The sequence below is a fragment of the Lichenostomus cassidix genome, chromosome 15 (assembly GCF_008360975.1).
Source record: "Lichenostomus cassidix isolate B80296 chromosome 15, HeHo_3.0, whole genome shotgun sequence".
Lineage (NCBI taxonomy): Eukaryota > Metazoa > Chordata > Aves > Passeriformes > Meliphagidae > Lichenostomus > Lichenostomus cassidix.
Genome location: NC_139496.1, coordinates 2,787,379 through 2,806,211, shown reverse-complemented (window position 1 = coordinate 2,806,211; position 18,833 = coordinate 2,787,379). Strand labels below are relative to the sequence as shown.

The 18,833-nt window shown below is 47.7% G+C and overlaps 2 protein-coding genes across 8 annotated transcripts in view; one reads left to right on the top strand and one right to left on the bottom strand.

Moving 5' to 3' along the window:
- KDM2B (lysine demethylase 2B) overlaps positions 1-5,861 on the top strand; it is a 111,436-nt gene extending 105,575 nt beyond the window's left edge. For all 5 annotated transcript variants that reach the window (XM_085075482.1, XM_085075481.1, XM_085075480.1 and 2 more), the window contains 5 exons: positions 471-1,147; positions 2,534-2,697; positions 3,160-3,321; positions 3,986-4,204; positions 4,605-5,861. In XM_085075482.1, coding sequence (XP_084931608.1) covers positions 471-1,147; positions 2,534-2,697; positions 3,160-3,321; positions 3,986-4,204; positions 4,605-4,786 — 1,404 coding nt within the window. In that variant the 3' untranslated portion in view covers positions 4,787-5,861. The remainder of the gene's footprint in view (positions 1-470; positions 1,148-2,533; positions 2,698-3,159; positions 3,322-3,985; positions 4,205-4,604) is intronic.
- A 243-nt stretch (positions 5,862-6,104) lies between these two features.
- On the bottom strand, positions 6,105-18,681 carry RNF34 (ring finger protein 34). Of its 3 annotated transcripts, XM_085075496.1 has the most exons (7): positions 18,661-18,681; positions 18,488-18,564; positions 11,505-11,723; positions 9,882-10,271; positions 9,505-9,558; positions 9,056-9,257; positions 6,105-7,924 (listed from the first exon to the last, which is right to left on the bottom strand). In XM_085075496.1, exons 2-7 carry the CDS (start codon positions 18,497-18,499, stop codon positions 7,737-7,739), a joined length of 1,065 nt encoding a protein of 354 aa, XP_084931622.1. In that variant the 5' UTR covers positions 18,500-18,564; positions 18,661-18,681; the 3' UTR covers positions 6,105-7,736. The 3 variants fall into 3 exon arrangements, with proteins under 3 accessions (XP_084931622.1, XP_084931623.1, XP_084931624.1); XM_085075497.1 differs by lacking the exons at positions 18,488-18,564; positions 18,661-18,681 and adding an exon at positions 14,745-14,840; XM_085075498.1 differs by lacking the exons at positions 18,488-18,564; positions 18,661-18,681 and adding an exon at positions 14,243-14,675.
- Positions 18,682-18,833: the final 152 nt, after the last annotated feature.

The window sequence follows — 18,833 nt, the reverse complement described above, 5'->3', positions numbered from 1 at the left end:
TGCAAAGGTGCGTCTGAAGGAGGCTGTGGGTGTCCAGGAGCCAGGACAGTGATTCCAGAGGTTTTGGGAATGGCCCTTCTGGCCACGATGTGAGGGGCTTGGGCAGTGCTTGGTGTGGATGCCCAGTGGATGTGTCCTGAGCCTGGGTTCTTGTGGCCCCCTGGGGACAAAGCTGTCCATGGTTGTGTGTGTAAATGATCCACCTGGAGATGGGCAAGGCCCTGGAATGTGCAGGATTCCGCATGGTGTATCAGTACATTTATCACTCCTGCAGTCCAGTGAGCCAATAGCTGGACTGCTCATCCCTGCTGGCACTTGAGCTCGATACCTTTGGCCCGTGCAGGGATGGGTGTGGCCCAGCGCTGGCAGGTGACCCAGCCCCGGGCAGAGTACTGTGCAGAGCATCCACATGGGAAGCACTGCTGAGCTGGGCCTTGCTCCAAGAGTCAGCCCTTGTCTCTCCTTTGCAGCGGCGATCGTGGAAAGCCCCGGATGACCGAACTGCCATGATCAAACCCCTGCGGCGCCTCAAGCAGGAGCCCGAGGATGAGCTGCCAGAAGCACCCCCCAGGTCCAAGGATAGTGACCAGTCTCGGTCCAGCTCGCCCACAGCAGGGCCCAGCACGGAGGGTGCCGAGCCCAGGGACAAGAAGAAGTTCAAGATGAGGAGGAAAAGGCGGCTTCCCAATAAGGAACTGAGCAAGGAGCTCAGCAAAGAGCTTAACCAGGAGATCCAAAAAACCGAGAACAGCCTTGCCAATGAGAACCACCAACCCATCAAATCTGAACCAGAGAGCGAGAACGAGGAACCCAAGCGTGCATTGAACAACAGCGAGAGACTCCATAGGTTCAGCAAAGGGTTGAACGGGACTCCCCGGGAGCTGAGGCACCACCAGCTCATGCCCAGCCTGCGCAGCACCCCCCGGGGCATAGCCCGGCCCCCGCCCTCGCTGTCGCCCCCCAAATGCATCCAGATGGAGCGGCACGTTATCCGGCCTCCTCCCATCAGCCCCCCTCCGGACTCGCTCCCCCTGGATGACGGGGCAGCCCACGTGATGCAGAGGGAAGTCTGGATGGCTGTCTTTAGCTACCTCAGTCATAGAGACTTGTGCATCTGTATGAGAGTTTGCAAGACCTGGAACAGATGGTAAGGAGGGCGGGAGATGAGGGGTGGTGGGAGGGCATGGAAGGGCACTGGTGTGTCTCTGGGAAGAGGGCTGTGGGCTGTCACTGGCACTCTGAGCCCAAGGAGACGGGGTGACCAGCAGAAGTGGCATGTCTCACCTTGCTTTCTCAGAAACAGCAGTTCCAGCATTTCTGGTGGGAGCTGTGAGTGTCAGCCTTGGCGTCAGCCTGGCGGGCTCTGGAGCAGCCTGTCCTGTAGTCAGACACCACAGTGTTCTGCTGCTGGAACGGCCTGGCTGGGGCAGTCTCGGTGTCATTGTGCCCCAGGACTTCCTGACTGCCAGCATTTGTGCAGTTCAGCTATTAAGTATCTATTGTGATAGTGAGGATGCCCCCGTGTGCTCCTCACAAGGGCTGTGCTGATTGTCTCCCTGTGGAGGTACATGGAGAGCCAGCCTGTTGCTGTGTTCTGTGCCAGCAGAGCACATTATGGAGGAACCCTTTGTTGATGGTGTTTGCTCACAGCGTGTCCCTTGTGCTCAGGGTACCACATGGCCCTGACACAGCTGTGGCTGCACAGCAGCAGAAGCTTTAATGCAGATTTACAGGTTTCAGTGACCCCCCAATGAAGCCCTGTGGCTGTGGTGACTCTTGTCCCGAGTTCCTGCTGTGCACAAGGAGAGACAGACTGCAACAGGCTCCTTTTTGGCAGTCTGGTAACAAAACATGCACAGAAAAAATAGAGGTTGATAACTCAGTGTGAGGTGATGTGTGTGGAGTGTCTCCTCCGTGGGCTGCTTGGTGTCACTGAAATCTGCTAAAGGCATTTTGTACTTAAATACAGTCCTTGCTAATGGAAAAAAAAAAATCAAGAAAATGCAGACTCCTGCACACTCATCAGGACTTGGTGCTGTTGCCCTTAGAGAACCATAAAGAGCAAAAAGACATAATCCACGTGGATAGGGATAACACAAATGAAGAACAGGAGAGGGAGGATCTGTTTTCCCAAATCCACTGGTTTTAAGTAAGGAAAACACAAGAAATAGGGGTATTATTTAAATCAGACTTCATAGTCAAAATGTAAGGAAGAAGTGGTGACTTGTCTTCAGGCTATAAAATGGATTTTAGTTAAGTGCTGGGATGACTTAAAATGGCATCCAAAGTTGTTGACATTTGTAATTCTGTGGAAATAATTCCATGCTTTATTGCATGTATTTGATGGAGAAACTTGAAATTTACGTAACATTGCGTGGGGTTGTGTTTATCTTAGCAATACTCAGCCTTATTTTTGCAATTTTCAGTTAAATGCTGTAGTTTCTCCTACTGTTTAATGACACCTTTTTAAGCCTTGCTGAAATCCAAACAAGTGCCAAATTAAGTGCTGTTGGCTTTTTTTCTTTTTGGGTAGGTGCTGTGACAAAAGATTATGGACCAAAATAGATTTAAACCATTGTAAATCCATCACTCCACTTATGCTTAGTGGCATTATTAGGAGACAGCCTGTAACCCTCGATCTTAGCTGGACAAATATATCTAAAAAGCAGCTGAGTTGGCTTATCAACAGACTGCCAGGTAAGTGATGTGTTTTGATCACCAAATCACAAACCAGTTTGTCTAAGAAACCAGTTTCTAAACTGCAACCTCTGGGAAAAGTCTGCAGGGATTGGGGTGTCCTAGAAGAGGAGTAGACTCTCCTAGGAGGGCTGGAGATGTGTAAAAATGAAGCATCAGTGGGTTAAAATGGGCCAAAATCACTTTTTGTGACTCCGTAACATGTTAAGTTAAAATAATTTAAGGGAGGTCCAGGCCAGCAGGTAATGCTGCTGCAGAAAGGGCTGAGGTGACTGGGGGAGGGAGTGGTGTGAAGTTCCCAGTGGTGGGAGAGATGGAGAGCTGGTCAGGAGGAGGCTTTACGGGGTCCCTGCTTGCCCTGGAGCGCTGGGACCGTGGTCAGAGCAGCCTGGGGGTGTCAGCGGAAGTCACTGGGATGTCTCTGGGAAGGTCACAGTGCTCCAACCTCTTCTGTATCCACAGGTCTGCGGGACCTGCTGTTATCAGGGTGCTCATGGATAGCAGTGTCGGCACTTTGTAGCTCCAGTTGTCCCTTGCTGCGAACTCTGGACGTGCAGTGGGCAGAAGGACTGAAAGACGCACAAATGAGAGACCTCCTGTCCCCGCCCACGGACAACCGGCCAGGTAACAGCGGGAGGAGCCCGGGAGCCCGTCCCACCCCTGGGGCGTGTTCTGTGCTTAGTCCCCCTCGGAGCAAAGGGCAGGAGCTCGCACAGGCAGGGCTGGGGCCATGCTGCCCCTCGGGAGTTGGAGGTAGTGACTTGCAACACTCTTGGCTGGAGCCCCGGGGTGACAGTGACGTTCTCTGGCTGCTGAAGCATCGTCTGAGCCTCTGTGCTGGTTTTCTGTCTGACTTTCTTCTCTTCAGGCTGCAATGGGTGTACTTTATAGAGTATGGAAACACTTTCTTCCAGTTCAGGGAAGGAGCAGTTCTGTGGGTCATGCCACATTTGCCCGGATTTCAGCTCAGGTGAAATTTTGAGCAAATCAGATCTGCTTTCTGGCATGCACTGCACAGCCTACTGCTTATTCCCGACTTGTAATTCTGCTGGGCCCCTGCAGTTACTTTCATCCCTTTTGTTTTGAAATCAGGAGGTGGCTTTGTCCATGTGCCCGTTCCAAAAATAGACAAGTGTTCCTGCTGATGTTCCCTCCAAAGCTCCAGACAGGCAAAAGCATCTGAAGTTGACCTAGGGCAGCAGTGTTGTGTGTCATTTCACAGAGGCCTGCAGATGTTGGCAGCGCAGGGTGAGGCTCATGGGAGTGACCCACTGCCTCTGCTTTGCAGGTCAGATCGACAACCGGAGCAAGCTACGGAACATCGTGGAGCTGCGCCTGGCTGGGCTGGATATCACCGACGCCTCGCTGCGGCTGATCATCAGGCACATGCCCCTGCTCTCCAAACTCAATCTCAGTTACTGTAACCACGTGACAGATCAGTCTATTAACCTGCTGACCGCCGTCGGAACCACCACGCGGGATTCGTTAACAGAAATTAATTTATCAGGTAAGGGATGTGGGTGAGGGGAATTGCCCGTGGAGCTGGGAGAGGGGTTGGACCCAGTCCTTCCCATGCTCCCAGGGCTCCTGGCAGCAGCTGGATGTGCTGCTGGTGTAAATGGCCCTGCAGCTGCCCAGCCTCTCGGCGGCCCACACCAGCTGCCAGGAGCTGCTGTTGGATCTGTGCTCATCCTCCCGGGGGATTTTCCAGCGCTGCTGCTCTGCACATCTGGTGCCTGGCTTTATCCCATGGGTTACACAACAGCCGTGGGGATGGGCGATGGAGCTGGCAGGGATTCCTGTGCCGGCACCGCGGGAGGGGCAGAAGGGACCTGCGGCGGTCGGGATAAACATCCTTGTGCTGGAGAACAATCAGTGTTCAATTCCTCCCCTTTGCTCTCCCCCAGACTGCAATAAGGTCACTGACCAGTGCCTGTCTTACTTCAAACGTTGTGGGAACATCTGCCAGATCGACCTGAGGTACTGCAAGCAAGTGACAAAGGAGGGCTGTGAGCAGTTCATAGCAGAGATGTCCGTAAGTGTCCAGTTCGGGCAGGTGGAAGAAAAACTTCTGCAAAAACTGAGTTAGTTAAAGGACTTGTGTAAATACTGGGGCGAGGGGGGGAAGGGACTAAGAACACGTAGGGATTTTATTTTCAATTGGGAACTTGGAATATCAGAAAATGCCGCGATTGGATTTTACAACTCTTGTTGAGGAGAGAACAACGCGAAACTACCCATGTTAAGAATTTCAACTTGTGCCACTAATTCAGTCCACCTGGGATGTCCTGCACTGGCTCTTATGCAAATTCATAAGGCGACTGTTACCGATGATAATTGTTCACACCCTGGAAGAGGACTGAGCTCCAAGAAATACTGTTATTTAAAGTACCACGGCATGTGCTTGGTAGTGTAAATTTGATTTCTGCTTTTCATTTCTTAAAACAAGAAAAAAAAAGTTGGTGTCATTCAAGTGGACCACGCACTGCATTTCTGCCTTCTTAACACGTTTTGTTTTGTTACATCTTACATTATGCAGAACTATTTTTGTACAAAAATTGTTTAAAAATTATTTATGCAATGTTTGAATGCATTACCAGTGTTTCGGTTTTGATTGCCAATTTTTATCTTTACTTATGGTAGGCGAGAACTTAACCTATACTTCGTAGACAGTATCTATCTACAAACGTGCCCAGGTCAGGAAAAGTAGGTTCATACTTTCAACTTAAAGCATGTTTTAATGGAAGTTTATATCCTGCTTTGTATACTTCAGAAGTGACATAAGCATGTTGTGGAAATAAGGTGTAAATTATAGTTGAAGTAAAACACTTTTATCTGTATAGAAATCACCTTTTTCTCAAAATTTTAAAAAAATTCCAATTTCAGCTTTTGCACATAGGAGGGTTTCACTCTGTAGCATGAGCTCTTGTACTCAATATAAAATTAATTTATACAGTGAGTCCAGCAGTAGAATAAATGGTCAAACGTAGTCTCTCTTTCTTTGAAGTGTGAGTTGAGTTCTCATTTAAGGTTTATAACATGGTTATTTCCTGATTGTAAAATTCTGCATTCATAAGTGCCATTGTTGTACGGTGTTGTTTTCGTAGACCTTCCTGATGCAGTTTTACCTTTGTTGAATTTGTATAAACAATTGTACAAAAAGAGGCGCTGGCTCTGCACGTTTCTGTCGGGGCTGGGGGGGAATGGCTGCAGGGAATGTTTGGCTCTGAGCATTTTCCAGTGCATTGTTACTGAGGAAGTACTGAAATACCCACATCTCCATTCCTCCAGCAGGGATCTGCCCAGGTCAGGCTCCAGGAGCACTGACAGCTCGAGAATGTAGAAGCTGGAGCTGAGTAACTCCCAGCACTGCCAGGGCTGGATAAGAAAAGAGACAGAGGCTGAGAGCCCATCACCAATCTTTATTCAGCTCGAGTGGCTAATGAGCAGCATGGAAATAACACCGAGGGCATGTCTGTCTTCATTAGCCTCCCCTCTGGACAGACTCCAGGAATTAAGTACCATTAAAAAGTTACTTCTAAAAAATAAAGCCATTAAGAGGTTTGCTCCCTTCTGAAAAATACCCAGTAGAGCTTGGAGCTGTGTTACAGTGTGAGGAGGAGCTACTTTCTTCCAAGCCAGCTTACCTGTTCACAAAAACAAGAGCAGGTGCCAGTGCAGCACAGGTGCCAATTCTCAGGTCCTACATCCTCAGCAAAGCACAGCCTTGGCTCTGGAACTTTGCTGCCACAGGGGAAGTCAGAGAAACTCTATCTTTGTTAATCAACTCCACTTAGAGAGTAACTGGACACACATGGTCCTTCCTCACCTCTTTTTTACAGTGAACTTCACCAATCCCTGGCCATGGCCATGCTTGGCCACAGGCTCCTCTTTTCCCTCCCCAGAGCTACTCTTCCTGCTCCCTTCCCCATATCATTGCTCACAGAAATCCTACAAGGACCATTACTCTTCCTGCTCTAAGAGGACCTGTACCCCAGCTCATGGCACAAAGCCCAGCTTGACTCTGGGCCAACGGCTGGCACCAATACAGGGCCCTCAGCAGCTCCTGGGAAGCTGGTTTGGGTGACTTGGCTTTGGGTGAAAGTCTGTGAACAGGAGGTTTTAAACAAAAACTCCGTTTTCTGTCCCTGCTCCTGCCTCCCCTCCCCAGTTAAGGTTAGTAACGCCATACATTCCACGTTAGCAGCAAGGAGGTGGTGCCCCTGATCAGGATTCACAGTAACATCAGGCTGTCGGCACATGGAGTACAATCATCACAGATTAATAGTTACAACAGGCATGAGCGGATTAAGGACCACGCTAATATGGTTTACTATAATAACCCTTCTTAAAAAAATAGTTTATTCCTAAACTAAGAACCACTTAGTATCTGGTTTTTGGAGCCCACCAGGCAGAGCCCTGTGCAGCCCCTGAGCCCTGCAAAGTGATGGAGTGTTTTGTACACTGACAGAACAGCCAAGACAGCACGTGTCATGACAGACATTCAGAGGGAGCAATCAGCATAAAGCAAGATTGTTTAAGGGCTTCTGTGCGGGAAAGTTCATGGCAGTGCTTCCTAAGCTGTGTCCAACACCGGCAGCCACGGTGTGGGAACAGATACATTCTATCATTAGGGAAAAGCTGAATAATCAACTGATATATTCATTGCTTCTAATGCACTAGAGAACACCACAGGCTAATAGGCTCAAGCAGAGGTGTTTGCTGACCACTTGCCGAGTGCTGAATGCATAAGGACAGGTGAGATTCTTCAGAAGAGAGCAAGAACTGCTGTAAACAGTTAGACTCCCCGGTCTGTGGGGCTGTAAGGTCAGTGGGGCAGCGCTGGTGCTGCACACACAGGCAGCACTGGGCCTGCCCAGCCCTGCGCTGCAGGTGCTGCTTGAAAAACCTTTCACCAACTTCTGCACCTTGATGTTGAAAAGGCCATGCTCAACCAAGAACTGCAACGCTGCCGTGTGCCCCAGGACCTGGCACTCCTGCCCACAGGAATCCTGCCCGGGGGCTGCAGGCAGGGCTGGTTAGGATTTGAAGACGTGCACAGCGCGCACGACGTACTGGCGGCAGATGGGACACTCGCTCATCCTCTTGCCACACTTGGTGCAGGTGACCATGTGGCCACACTCCAGCAGCACGCAGTCGATCACGGCGTCCATGCAGATCCGGCACAGGTTGTCATCGTCCTCGTTCAGCTGCATCTTCTCCCCCTCTGGAAACCAACACAGAGGGAGGTCAGGGCTCTGGGCCCTGCAGAACCCGGGCAGTTCCAGCCCAGCAATGCCCCACCCACAGGCAGCTCCTTCAGCACAAAGTGCTGCTCCCCACTCACATGAGCTTTTTTAACCCCCAGCTACGAATTAATCTATATTCCTCCAAAAATAACAAATAGAAAGCCCCTCATATGAACATCCAATATTTGGCTTCATTCTTTAAACTCAAGAAACTATTTTCAATGCAGAATGTAATGACTGTGAAATAACGTGCTGGATTAAAATTCAGAGCATGTTGGTTTTCCATCTCGGAGCTCAATGTTTGGCAGAACACTTTCCTCAGAAGATTAAACACAATAATAATAAAGCAGACGAAGGAGTGGAAGCCTTAAGTAGGCCATAAAGGTGGCATAACTGAACAAAACCTGTCAAGTTTCATTGCAAATAGTCAACATCCCCATCAATATCTGAACATTCCATCAGACCATGGTGAAAAAAAAAGCCTTAAGTTTAAAGTTTTTTTTTCCCCAAGCTTTGTGTGAGCAGGAATTGGTCTGAGGACAAACTACAATCACACAAATGAAAGACTCCAACTGCTATGTGGAGTAGAGAGCAGAACAACACCCACTGAGCTGCAGCCACAGAACCACGAAATTTATCGTAAAAATGTGGGCTGAGACCAAAGCAGTTGGACTTTTGTCACTGTAGATTTTAATTCTGCAGTAACAGACCTGGAGTGCCCTGATCTGCCCAGCTGCAGAGCAGCTCTGGCTAATGCCCTGTGAAACTCAGCAAAGCACGTGGAGGTGCCAAGTTTCAGTTCTCTGAGGAACCAGTTCTCAGTTGTGCAATTTTACCGTCACCATGAAAGCTGAGCTCTCCAAGCTTTGGAACAAAGTCTCAAAAACCCAGCACAAACCTGGAAAGCTTTGTTTAATCACTAGAGCCATGCTCAGCTACTCCAGGGGCACCTTGCATTGTTAAAACCCATTTTCCAGGTGTTCCAGTGGAGCAGACTGAGTTCAGATACCAAGTTCTTCCAAGAAGAACTTGGTATCTGAAGAAGAACCAAACACTGAACACCAGAAACAAAGTAGTCTCAAGGAAGTGAAAATACAGTATAAACCTACGTGTCTTGTGGTTCTCCTCATTCTCTCTGTACAGTCTGCTCACTTTTTCCACAAGTTCCCATTTTTCACAGCATCCTGAGTAGTTGACAAAATTGCAGGCGAGTATTTCCTTCAGCTGCCGAACACTCAAGCCTTCGATGTCTTCCAGACTGGAAATGTCAGACAGGGATGCCCTCGCTCGCTTCCTGGACAGCCCCGGGGTCTGAAACACATCAGTTTTGTGGTTTTAACTGTCCTGGTTGGTTCAGAGCACCAGAGCTGAAGCACAGGAAGCTGCAGCAGCTGGGCTGAAGTTTAATTCTTTTAAAAGCCAGCATGTGCAGGCATCCATTGCTAGACACAGCAAACTCTGGAAGAACCAGAGCATGAGGCCAAATGTTGGCATAGATCTAAAACACTTCATGTTGTCACTTGCCAAAAATCTATTCTTTGTATAGTTCATATCTCACCTGCTCTTCTGCACTTTCTTCTTCTTCATTATTTACAGGTGTTTCCGTTTGTCCCTGTGTACGAAAGGGAGCTCATCAGAATAAAAAAACATGTTATTCCCTTATAATAAAACACCTTCCCTCCTACCAAGGTGATCACAGGTGACAATGACATGACATTCTGAAGTTTCAACTGCTATTAATCATTACAGGTTTAAGTCACCTCTGAGCTGAACTAGGAATCTTTGCTAATTATCTCCAGCTCTCAGGTGCAGGATACAAAAGGCATTTCCCTGCCCCTCCAAACTGTACTAATTGGTGTTTTATTTTAAAGTGATGTGTATCTATTAAAAACCAACCAAACAACACTACACAATAAGACATGTTAATCACAGTACCCGTGAAGGTGTTCCACTTCCTGTGCTTCCCCTTCTGTTAGCAAGTTCTCCCGGATTTGACATGGATACAGACGTGGAAAAGGGATGGGTAAAAAAGCCTGAAGTCTGTGACCGTGACGAACGCAAGCTGCCAGCGTCCATGTCCTCCCCTGACCCCAACCCATGGTGGCACAGCACCAGGTCCACCAGGTCTTCCTTCTCTCTGCAGGTGTCCGTGGGGATGTTTCTGAGGATCAGGTACTGACGCAGATCCTTCACTTTCAATCTCATTAGCTGAGGGCGCTGGAAGGCTGTTTCTTGCAGCAAGTGACAGGTGGAACATCTTCTGAGATTCTCTTGTAAGACTGAACAAACTGAGCAAAAATCCTTCTTGCAGTCACAACACACATGCTGAGGGGAAAGGAATGAACCATTCAGCTGTGGATCATAGGAAACAAATCCAGGCCCTGTTCCCTCCTTCTCCAGACTACATAATCTACTATTAGTTTTTCCACTGTCAGTTGTGACAGACAATTTTTAAGATTTAAGTCCAGCAAAGTGCCCTGTCAAACAGTTTGGCAGGTGTTCCAAGAAAGTCCCTTGCTCTTGTGGCACTATTGAAGCTGATTTGAGATTTCAGTGAAAAACATTATGAATAAATGAATAAAGTCCTCAAGATGTAGTTTAGACAACAAATGAAACCAAAACCAATTTTATGGTCTGTTAAAATACTTCTGAATATACTGTCACTGCTCCTTTCACATGTGTAAAACAACAGTATAACCCCAAACTTTAGAGAACCTAAACTCAACTGCTTCCTCAACTGATGACAAGAACCCAAAGCAGGCCTTGAATGTGATTAATCACATGGGAGGGAAATACTCCAGATGCCCAGATGTCACTTCTGGAGAAAGCTTTGTTCAAGAGACTCACAATATACAAAGCTGGAATAGACAAGACTCAGCATTCCAACTGCTGTGAACAAACCCAAACTCTTCAAAGTTTTCAGGATTATAGTAAGTTAATACTGGCTTCATAAATGTCCCTACGTAACACTTCATTTAACAAAGCCTTGCCATGTGAACAGGACACATTGAAAGGGGAAAACAACACACAAATTGCAGGAAGAAGCTTCATGATCATCTGAAAGAGCTGCAGAGGACTAGGTCACTGGGGGACAAAATAACAATCCTGGACAGTTGTGATACACAGAAATAATATTAACCATCTCTATTTTATTCATCTGCATGAGAACTTCCCAGAAAGAAGCTGTAATACTGTATTGTGAGTTTTTAGCCTTTCCATCAGCCAGTTTGTTCACTCCTGTACTCAACCACTGTTTGGTGCCATCTTCAAAACTGTGTTTGCTTCAATGTTTAAGACTCAGAAGCTAACACAATATCTTACGAATCAGAGTCCATTAATTTTCAGGCCAGCCCAGATCCAACATGTCACTGACTAATGAACATCAGACTAATGAACATCAGACTTCTTAACTTCTAATCCTGGCTGACAGTAATTTTGTGTGACCTCTGAATAAGGCACTTCCTGCCTCAGGTTTCTGAAAAATACACACTCATTTCCCAGCAAGCCACAGATGAGTTCATAGGGGGCAAAATACTGCGCAATAGGAAATATACTCACTTTTTTCCTAAAAACTGAGAAGGAGAGTCCACAGGCTTTGCAGACGATGTTGGTGCTGGCTGCAGCTGGAGCTGGATATGCTGAGAAGTCTGTACTTGGTGTAAACCTGAAGGGGCTAGCACCTCCCCCAAAGCCAGCCTGCTGGCCACGCACTGCTCCTGTACCCATGACTTCATTCAGCAACCCGCAGCAGGAAGCCCACATGGAAGTAGCTCCCGCCTGAAAACATCACAAAGCAAACACAGAAAATCAGTATCTGAAAGCCCACATCAGATGTGAGTTGCTACTGAGGAGCTACTTCACTCCATCTGTCATCATCCCAGGAGCATGTGGTGTGAATTCCTGGGGCTCCAGGATTCCAGCATGCTCTGGGCTGACAGACCAGCTCCACTCCCAGCTGAAATCCAAACTGGGAAAGATCTTCCTCCTCGAGGCCAACGCAGGCACGGGGAGCTCACAGTCACAACTCCTCTTCTAGAGAACTCCCCACAAAAAGTCAGGAATTTGAGGAGTGATGCAAGAGTGGAGCAAGGAAGGAGGTGACTGACAGCCTGTTGTAGGTGAGGGGCAAACCCTGAAACGGTGACAGGCAGAAACAGCAAGTTCTCATGATTAATGCAGAACTGTCCCTGCAGGATCTGCTCCAGAACTCATCCAGCTCTTGTATGACTCACAACAAAACTCTCTCTAAAATAACATTCCTGGTTTTCAAACTTGAAAACCAATCTTCATTAGAAGATAATTACAGTCTGGTTTCACTGAGAGGCAAACGTTATTTAAGACCTCCCTGAATCAGCTTGTTTTGTTGTCTTACAAAATGCCTAACAAAAGTTAAGATAAATCTATATGAACTAAGTTTCTACTGATTGGATTTTGGTTTTGAGTCACACAATCTTAAAACACTGCAAAAAACTCTGAGCACATAAATGAAGTGCTACTTTTTATCCTTGGAAGCCTTTAGCACTGGATTCTCTATCAAAAGTGCATATTTTACTGAGAGGTGGAATTTGGACTCCAAGTTGTGCAGGTCACAAGTTTAATCACTGTCAGGTGCCTCCCTGAGACCTGCTACAAAAGAAAGGAGGGGCAAACAATCACATCAAGTTCTCCTGAAAGGAAGCTGAGGGATACAACTTCCTTTAAACACAATTATTTTTTTCAACGTTTTTTCTGTAACAGCTGTTCTCTTTTTTATTCCAGGGCAGCATATTTTCTTTTTTTTTTTTCCCCAAAGCACCAAGACAGAAAATAATTGCTTTTGAGACTTGCAATTCTTGTTGGAAAACCCCAACCAACCAGAATATGCACTTCAGCTCTGTAACACGGTGCTTTAATTCCTGTAGAAACTTAACAAATTTCTAGATGAAGTTGCACATTTTCCCTCAACTGAACACAATCTTCTTACATTTGTGGGAACTTAATGTCAGAATAACTGGGTATAGGCCAGAACTTCTCCTTTCACACCACAGAGCACAAAAGGTAAGAACAAGAGTTTCAATTACAACATCAAATATACATTCTAATTAAATCCACTCATCATTATGGGTATTTCAACAGCAGAATTCATCCTGGTGTAACAAGAACCCTCCATGCCCTGGGCACCCCAGGCACAGGAGATCTTCCTGCAGAGTTCCAGGGGGATGAACTCCAACAGCTCTTCCCTGACCTCCTGCCCCAGAGCCTCACACAGCTCACTCCAGCCTGGCACTCACATCCCAGCCTCAAAATAAAGCTTGTTCTGTACTTCTCCATTATAAACACTGTGGAAAGGCATCAATATTAATTTTCCCTGGACAAAAGAGAATTATGCTAGTTTATTAGGCAAGAGGAATTAACATTCCAGAAATACATCCTGAAAACCAATAATCCAACAGAGTTCTGGGTTTCAAAGCTTGGAACGTCTAAAAAATACTTTCTCTCATCTTAGAAAAGGCTGTAAGAGCCATTACTCTCATTCTTCACCTATTCTTAAAAACTGATGAGCTAATTGTGCATCTAAAATATTTCAAAATAGCCACATATAAAAACCAGAAAAATAAAACAGAACCGAAAGGATCTGTCAAAATTCAACTTCCTTTATTACACAACTATGGCCTTTTCAAGGGGTCACAGCAGCAGCAGGACACAATGACTAAAAGGACATGAGACATTTGATATCACAACCCTAGCCCGACAGTTTAACACCTGCTTCATGGACTTATTTTATTCCAGGCCCTGTAACAACTGTTCAGGCATCACTGTCAACACCAAACATATGTATTTTTAGGAACTTTTTTTACCCGTTTTGGATACACAAATGTTGTTGGTATCAAACAGAAAATCTTTTTATCTTGCTGCCAACCACTCCCTCAAGGTGAAAGGTAGGGCTACGTGGGCATTAATTTTCTCCTTAACCTACGTCACCTGTGGATTCCTTCTATGCCCTCAGGTCATTAACTGATAATTGAATTACAGCGTCTAGACTCTCCATATTGCTCTGTAAAAGAAATGCCACCGTGCTGAAAAGCACCAACACAACACACAAATTAAACACGCTAAAACAAACCAAAAAAAAAAATCCCTCCCTTGAGAATCAAAACATTCCCAATTTCTGCACCAAACCGTAAGTCTCCACTTCCATGGAGAAGCTGCCATCGGGTATCTTCTCTCTCTCCATACCTTACGTGGATCTCACAGGAGCAAAACCCTGCCTTCCAACTTCTCTGCTGTCGTTTTTAGCGTTAAGGGTGTTGAGTTACCTGATGAGGATCTCACCGGAGCGAGCTGACACACCTGGGCAAGCTGGCTGTGCTACCAAAGCCGCACAACGGCCGAGAGCGGCGGGAGGGATTTATTTATAACCATTTCAACTGAAACTTCCTCTTTACACCCCCCCCTTAGACCGAGCAGAGCTTTCCCGGCACCGCGCACCCTCTGACGGCACGACAGCCGCCCCAGGGGACCGAGCCGGGCTCCGGGAGCCCCCGAGCCCCTCACAGGCCCGGCCCGGGCCCTGCCCGGCTGCTGACTCAGCGCGGGCCCTCAGCTCGGCGCTGCCCGCCGGGCTCCCCTCACGGCGGGGCGGGACGGCCGCGGCCTGAGGCGAGCCGGGAGGGGCGGCGCGGCCCGGACATCCCGCCGGGGTCCCGGCCCCGCCACCCTCCGCGGCTCGTCCCCTCCTCCCTCCTTCCTTCCGCGCAGAGGGAGAAGCGCTGTCCCGGCCGGCCGCAGCCCCTCAGCGCCGCAGCTCTCGCCCCTCACCTTCATGGCCGCTCCCGCCGCTCAGCGCCGCGCCGCCCCCGCTCCGCGCCGACCCCGCCGGGCCGCCGCTCGGAGGGCGGGCCCTGCCGCCGCGCCGCACGCCATTGGCTGTCGCGCCGCAGCGCCGCGCGCCCATTGGCCGCTCCGCCCCGACGGCGAGCGCGCGCGGCCAATGGGAGCAGAGGACACGGCGGGGCCGGGGGGGCGCGGAAATCCCCGAGCGGGGCTGGACAGGCGGGGAGCCGAGCGGAGCGGGACAGGGGGGGACAGCGGGGGGACAGCGGGGGAACAGCGAGGGGACAGCGGGGGGACAGCGGGGGGACAGGGGGGGACAGCGGGGGGACAGCGGGGGGACAGCGGGGGTGGCATTGGCGGAGGCACCGATGGTGGCATTGGCAGTGGTGGCAGCGATGGTGGCACCAGTGCGATCACTGACGGTGGCACTCATGGTGCCTCCGAGCTGATCCGCTCGGCCCCGGTGAGTGCTGTGTGCAGCTCTGGGCTCCTCAGCACAGGAGGGAAGGAGCTCCTGCAGAAGACAATGAAGGGGCAGGAGCATCCCTGCAGGATCTGTCTGCAGAAGACTGAGAAGGCATCTCATCAATCCATACCAACATCTCCAAGGGATGCAGGAGGACGGTGCCAGACTCTTCTAGGTGGTGCCCAGGGACAGGATGAGGAGCAATGAGGAGCAAACTAAATCACAAGAAGTTTCACCTCAACATAAGGAAGAGCTTCCCACAGAGGGTGGCAGAGCACTGGAACTGCCCGGGGAGATGGTGGATTCTCTCTCTCTGGAGCCCATCCAGTCCCACTCCCTGGCCTTTCCACGGATCCAGGGGCAGCCACAGCTTCTCTGGACAACCTCTGCCAGGGCCTCCCCATCTCCTGAGTAAAGAATTTCCCCCTAACACCTAAGCTAATCCACTCTCTTTCAGTTTTATTCTGCCAAGCCCTTTGGTGAGACTCATTAAATTTGAGAAAAGATTTATTATTTAAAAATCTACTTCCAGTGAGCTCCTAGATGCTGTTATTATTTTCTCTGGGCTGTGAGTGGGATAAATTTATAAAATAATAATCACAGGTTGCAAGAACTGAAAGCTTTTAACCAGAAGATTACATTAAAGAAACCCCAGCAGTACAAACCTGAGCAAGGCTTCAGGAAAGCTTTACATAAGAGTACCCAGGGCCAAGAACCTGGCAGGCCTTTGCCAAAAAGAAGAACAGACAAAAGAGGCTGAAAATAAATATGGAGCACAAATCAAATTTACCCCTACAAAGGGTTGGATGCAATCTGCCAATTTCTACAGGAAGGATCTATTTTTGGAGCAAGTCAGATACAAGAACTGGGTAAAAAAAATGGTTAAAAAAAACTGGGTAAAAAAAAAAATTACATGTGAATGGCAGCTTCAGGAGTAAGAGCAGATACTTCACACAGCCCAACTTCTGGATTTGCACTGACACCATATTTTAATTCAAAATCAGGTCACCTTTTTTCAGAAATGTTTTTGCTCCTTGACAAGCTTTAGATATGCTCTGAACTTGTACACATTACTTAATAAAAAACGTCATTTTTTCTCCCAATAATAGCTTGCCATGTTAGTCAAAGCGACTGAAAAAATAGAAAAGCCTTGTGAATGCAACATTGGAACATGCAGTGGCACATTCCCCACACTTCTCATGCCAGAGATTGCTTTAAGACCATACTTACTTTAAGAAATATCAGTACAGTTTGGCTTTTAAAAACTTCTATGTCATCTAAAATTTGTGGATTCAGAGTCACCCTTGAAGTACCAAGTTATACACATATTTTTGTTAATAATATTGCAGTAAAACAGGAGAACTCCCCATGCAGTCACTGTAATGGGGTAAAAGCTGTCCCAAAGCAAGCAAAACCCAACATTTTCCCTTTTTATCTGCTAAGGATTTGCTAACAAGAAATCCTCCCAAACACAGATGTTTTAGGGAGTAACGTGGGCCTGACAGAGCTGAGATCTGGTGACAGTGCTGGCAGCTGCACTTGCCACTCCTGCCTTAATTTGGGCAGATCTGGATGAATCATGTCCTTAACATGTGATTTGAGATGACTTTTACTGCATTACTGTGCCCAGACTGTAACCACGCCGAGCCTTTTCAAACGAGGATCTCTCACTCTGCCAGCTACTCCGTGGGTGAAAAGGAGCATTTGAAGAGGTTCTATTAATAACAGACTTGCCCTCGCTGAGCCTTCTGGACTGTGCCAAAGCAGCATTAAAAGATTTAAATCTATTACTGCGAGATGTCCCATTTCCTTCTGCCACCACAGAACAACTGACAATGACTCGCTGCAGCTCTCTAATCCCCCAAGGTTTTGCACAGTGCCAGAGACAGAGGTTGAGAAGTGATTCTTCACAGGAATATTAATTTGGTTTTAATTTAACAATCTGCCAAATTTAATAGTAAAGTTAAAAAAGACAAACTCAATCGCTGGGGTTTATCTGGGAATTTCAGGTTGGATATTAATGCTTGTAGGAAGAATCAGGGAATCACAGAATGGTTTGGGTTGGAAGGGACCCTAAAGATCATTCATTTCCACCCCCCTGCCATGAGCAGGGACACCTTCCACTATCCCAGGTTGCTCCAAGCCCTGTCCAACCTGGCCTTGGACACTTCCAGGGATGAAGGGGCAGCCACAGCTTCTCTGGGCACCCTGTGTCAGGACCTCCTCATCCTCACAGGGGAGAATTTCTTCCCAATATCCCATCTAACCCTGCTCTCTGGCAGTGGGAAGCCATTCTCCCTGTCCTGTCACTCCAGGCCCTTGTAAATAGTCACCCTCTTTCTTGTTGGCCCCTTCAGGCACTGGAAGGCCACAATTAGGTCACCCTAAAACTTCTCTTTCCCAGGTAGAACAATCCCAATTCTCTCAGCCTTTCCTCACAGGAGAAGTGCTCCATCCCTCTGACCATCCTGGTGGCCCCTCTGTTCTTGCTGCTGGGCACAGCCAATTGGAGGTAAGATAAAAAATGATCTTTTCAACTGTGTTACCTAATCTTGGACTTAATACAATCAAAGTCATCTCTTTTTTGGAGGGCTGGTTTTCAGGCACGAGAGCTCATTTAAATATACTTTAAAAGTGTATTTTAGGTGTTCTCTGCACCACACACTGAAGGATTGTCAGCAGAGTTCACACTTTGGCTGCAGAGCCTTGCACAGAAACATCAGAACCAGATGTTTGTCATTTCCTTTTCCCTCCCAGGCCAGCTGCAGCCCAGCCTTTATCTCATCCCCTTCCCCTCCCTGCCCTGCCACGCCACCAGTTCCGTGTTTCCTCCCAGGCCATGGTGCTTCATTTTCAGGAAATGTCAGCAAATTGACCTTTATAACATAATAGCTGCTGCTACTTCCTGCGTTTTGTATTCAGAGGCAGTTCAATGAGTTCATTGAGGGTGAGGAAACGCTCATTAATTACGGCAGCAGCAGCAGCAGCAAGCTACAATGTTAAGTTTCTTAAATGTAAATGTATCCTAGAAAATTACTCCCCTCTTGATTTGCCACCTCCTCCTCCTCTCACCACCCCCAGGCATGAATCAGGAGAAGAGCAATGGAAATCCCCAGGGACATGCAGATGTATAATAATATTGAGTTTTGTTTTGCTCTCACTTACAAAAATGAGAACTATTATAATAATTGGAGTATTTTCTTTGGGAATATGTTGCCTTAATGAAGTACTTTAACAAGTTATTGAGAAAATAAAAACTTACACGTGGAAACATCTTCACGGCGTCACAATTAACTTGCAGGAAATCCAAAGGGGAGTGAATTCACTCTGTGGTGTTCTCTGTAACATGAAAATGTTTGTGTCAAAGCACAGAGAAAATGTATTAGATAGGTGGGTTCATCCAAATTTTACTGTATAAAAGATGTAACTTTTTACCTCTTGGGGTGTTTGACTTGCAGAATCCTCCACCTTGCAACCTGTGTGGAATAACCAACATCTCCTTTGTAAACCAGACTGTGTTTGTGTTCACAGAGCTCCTAAACTCAGCAACCCCACCAAGCCACTGCCTGTGGTCACCTGTACCTCACCTGGTACAAGTGTGGCCATCT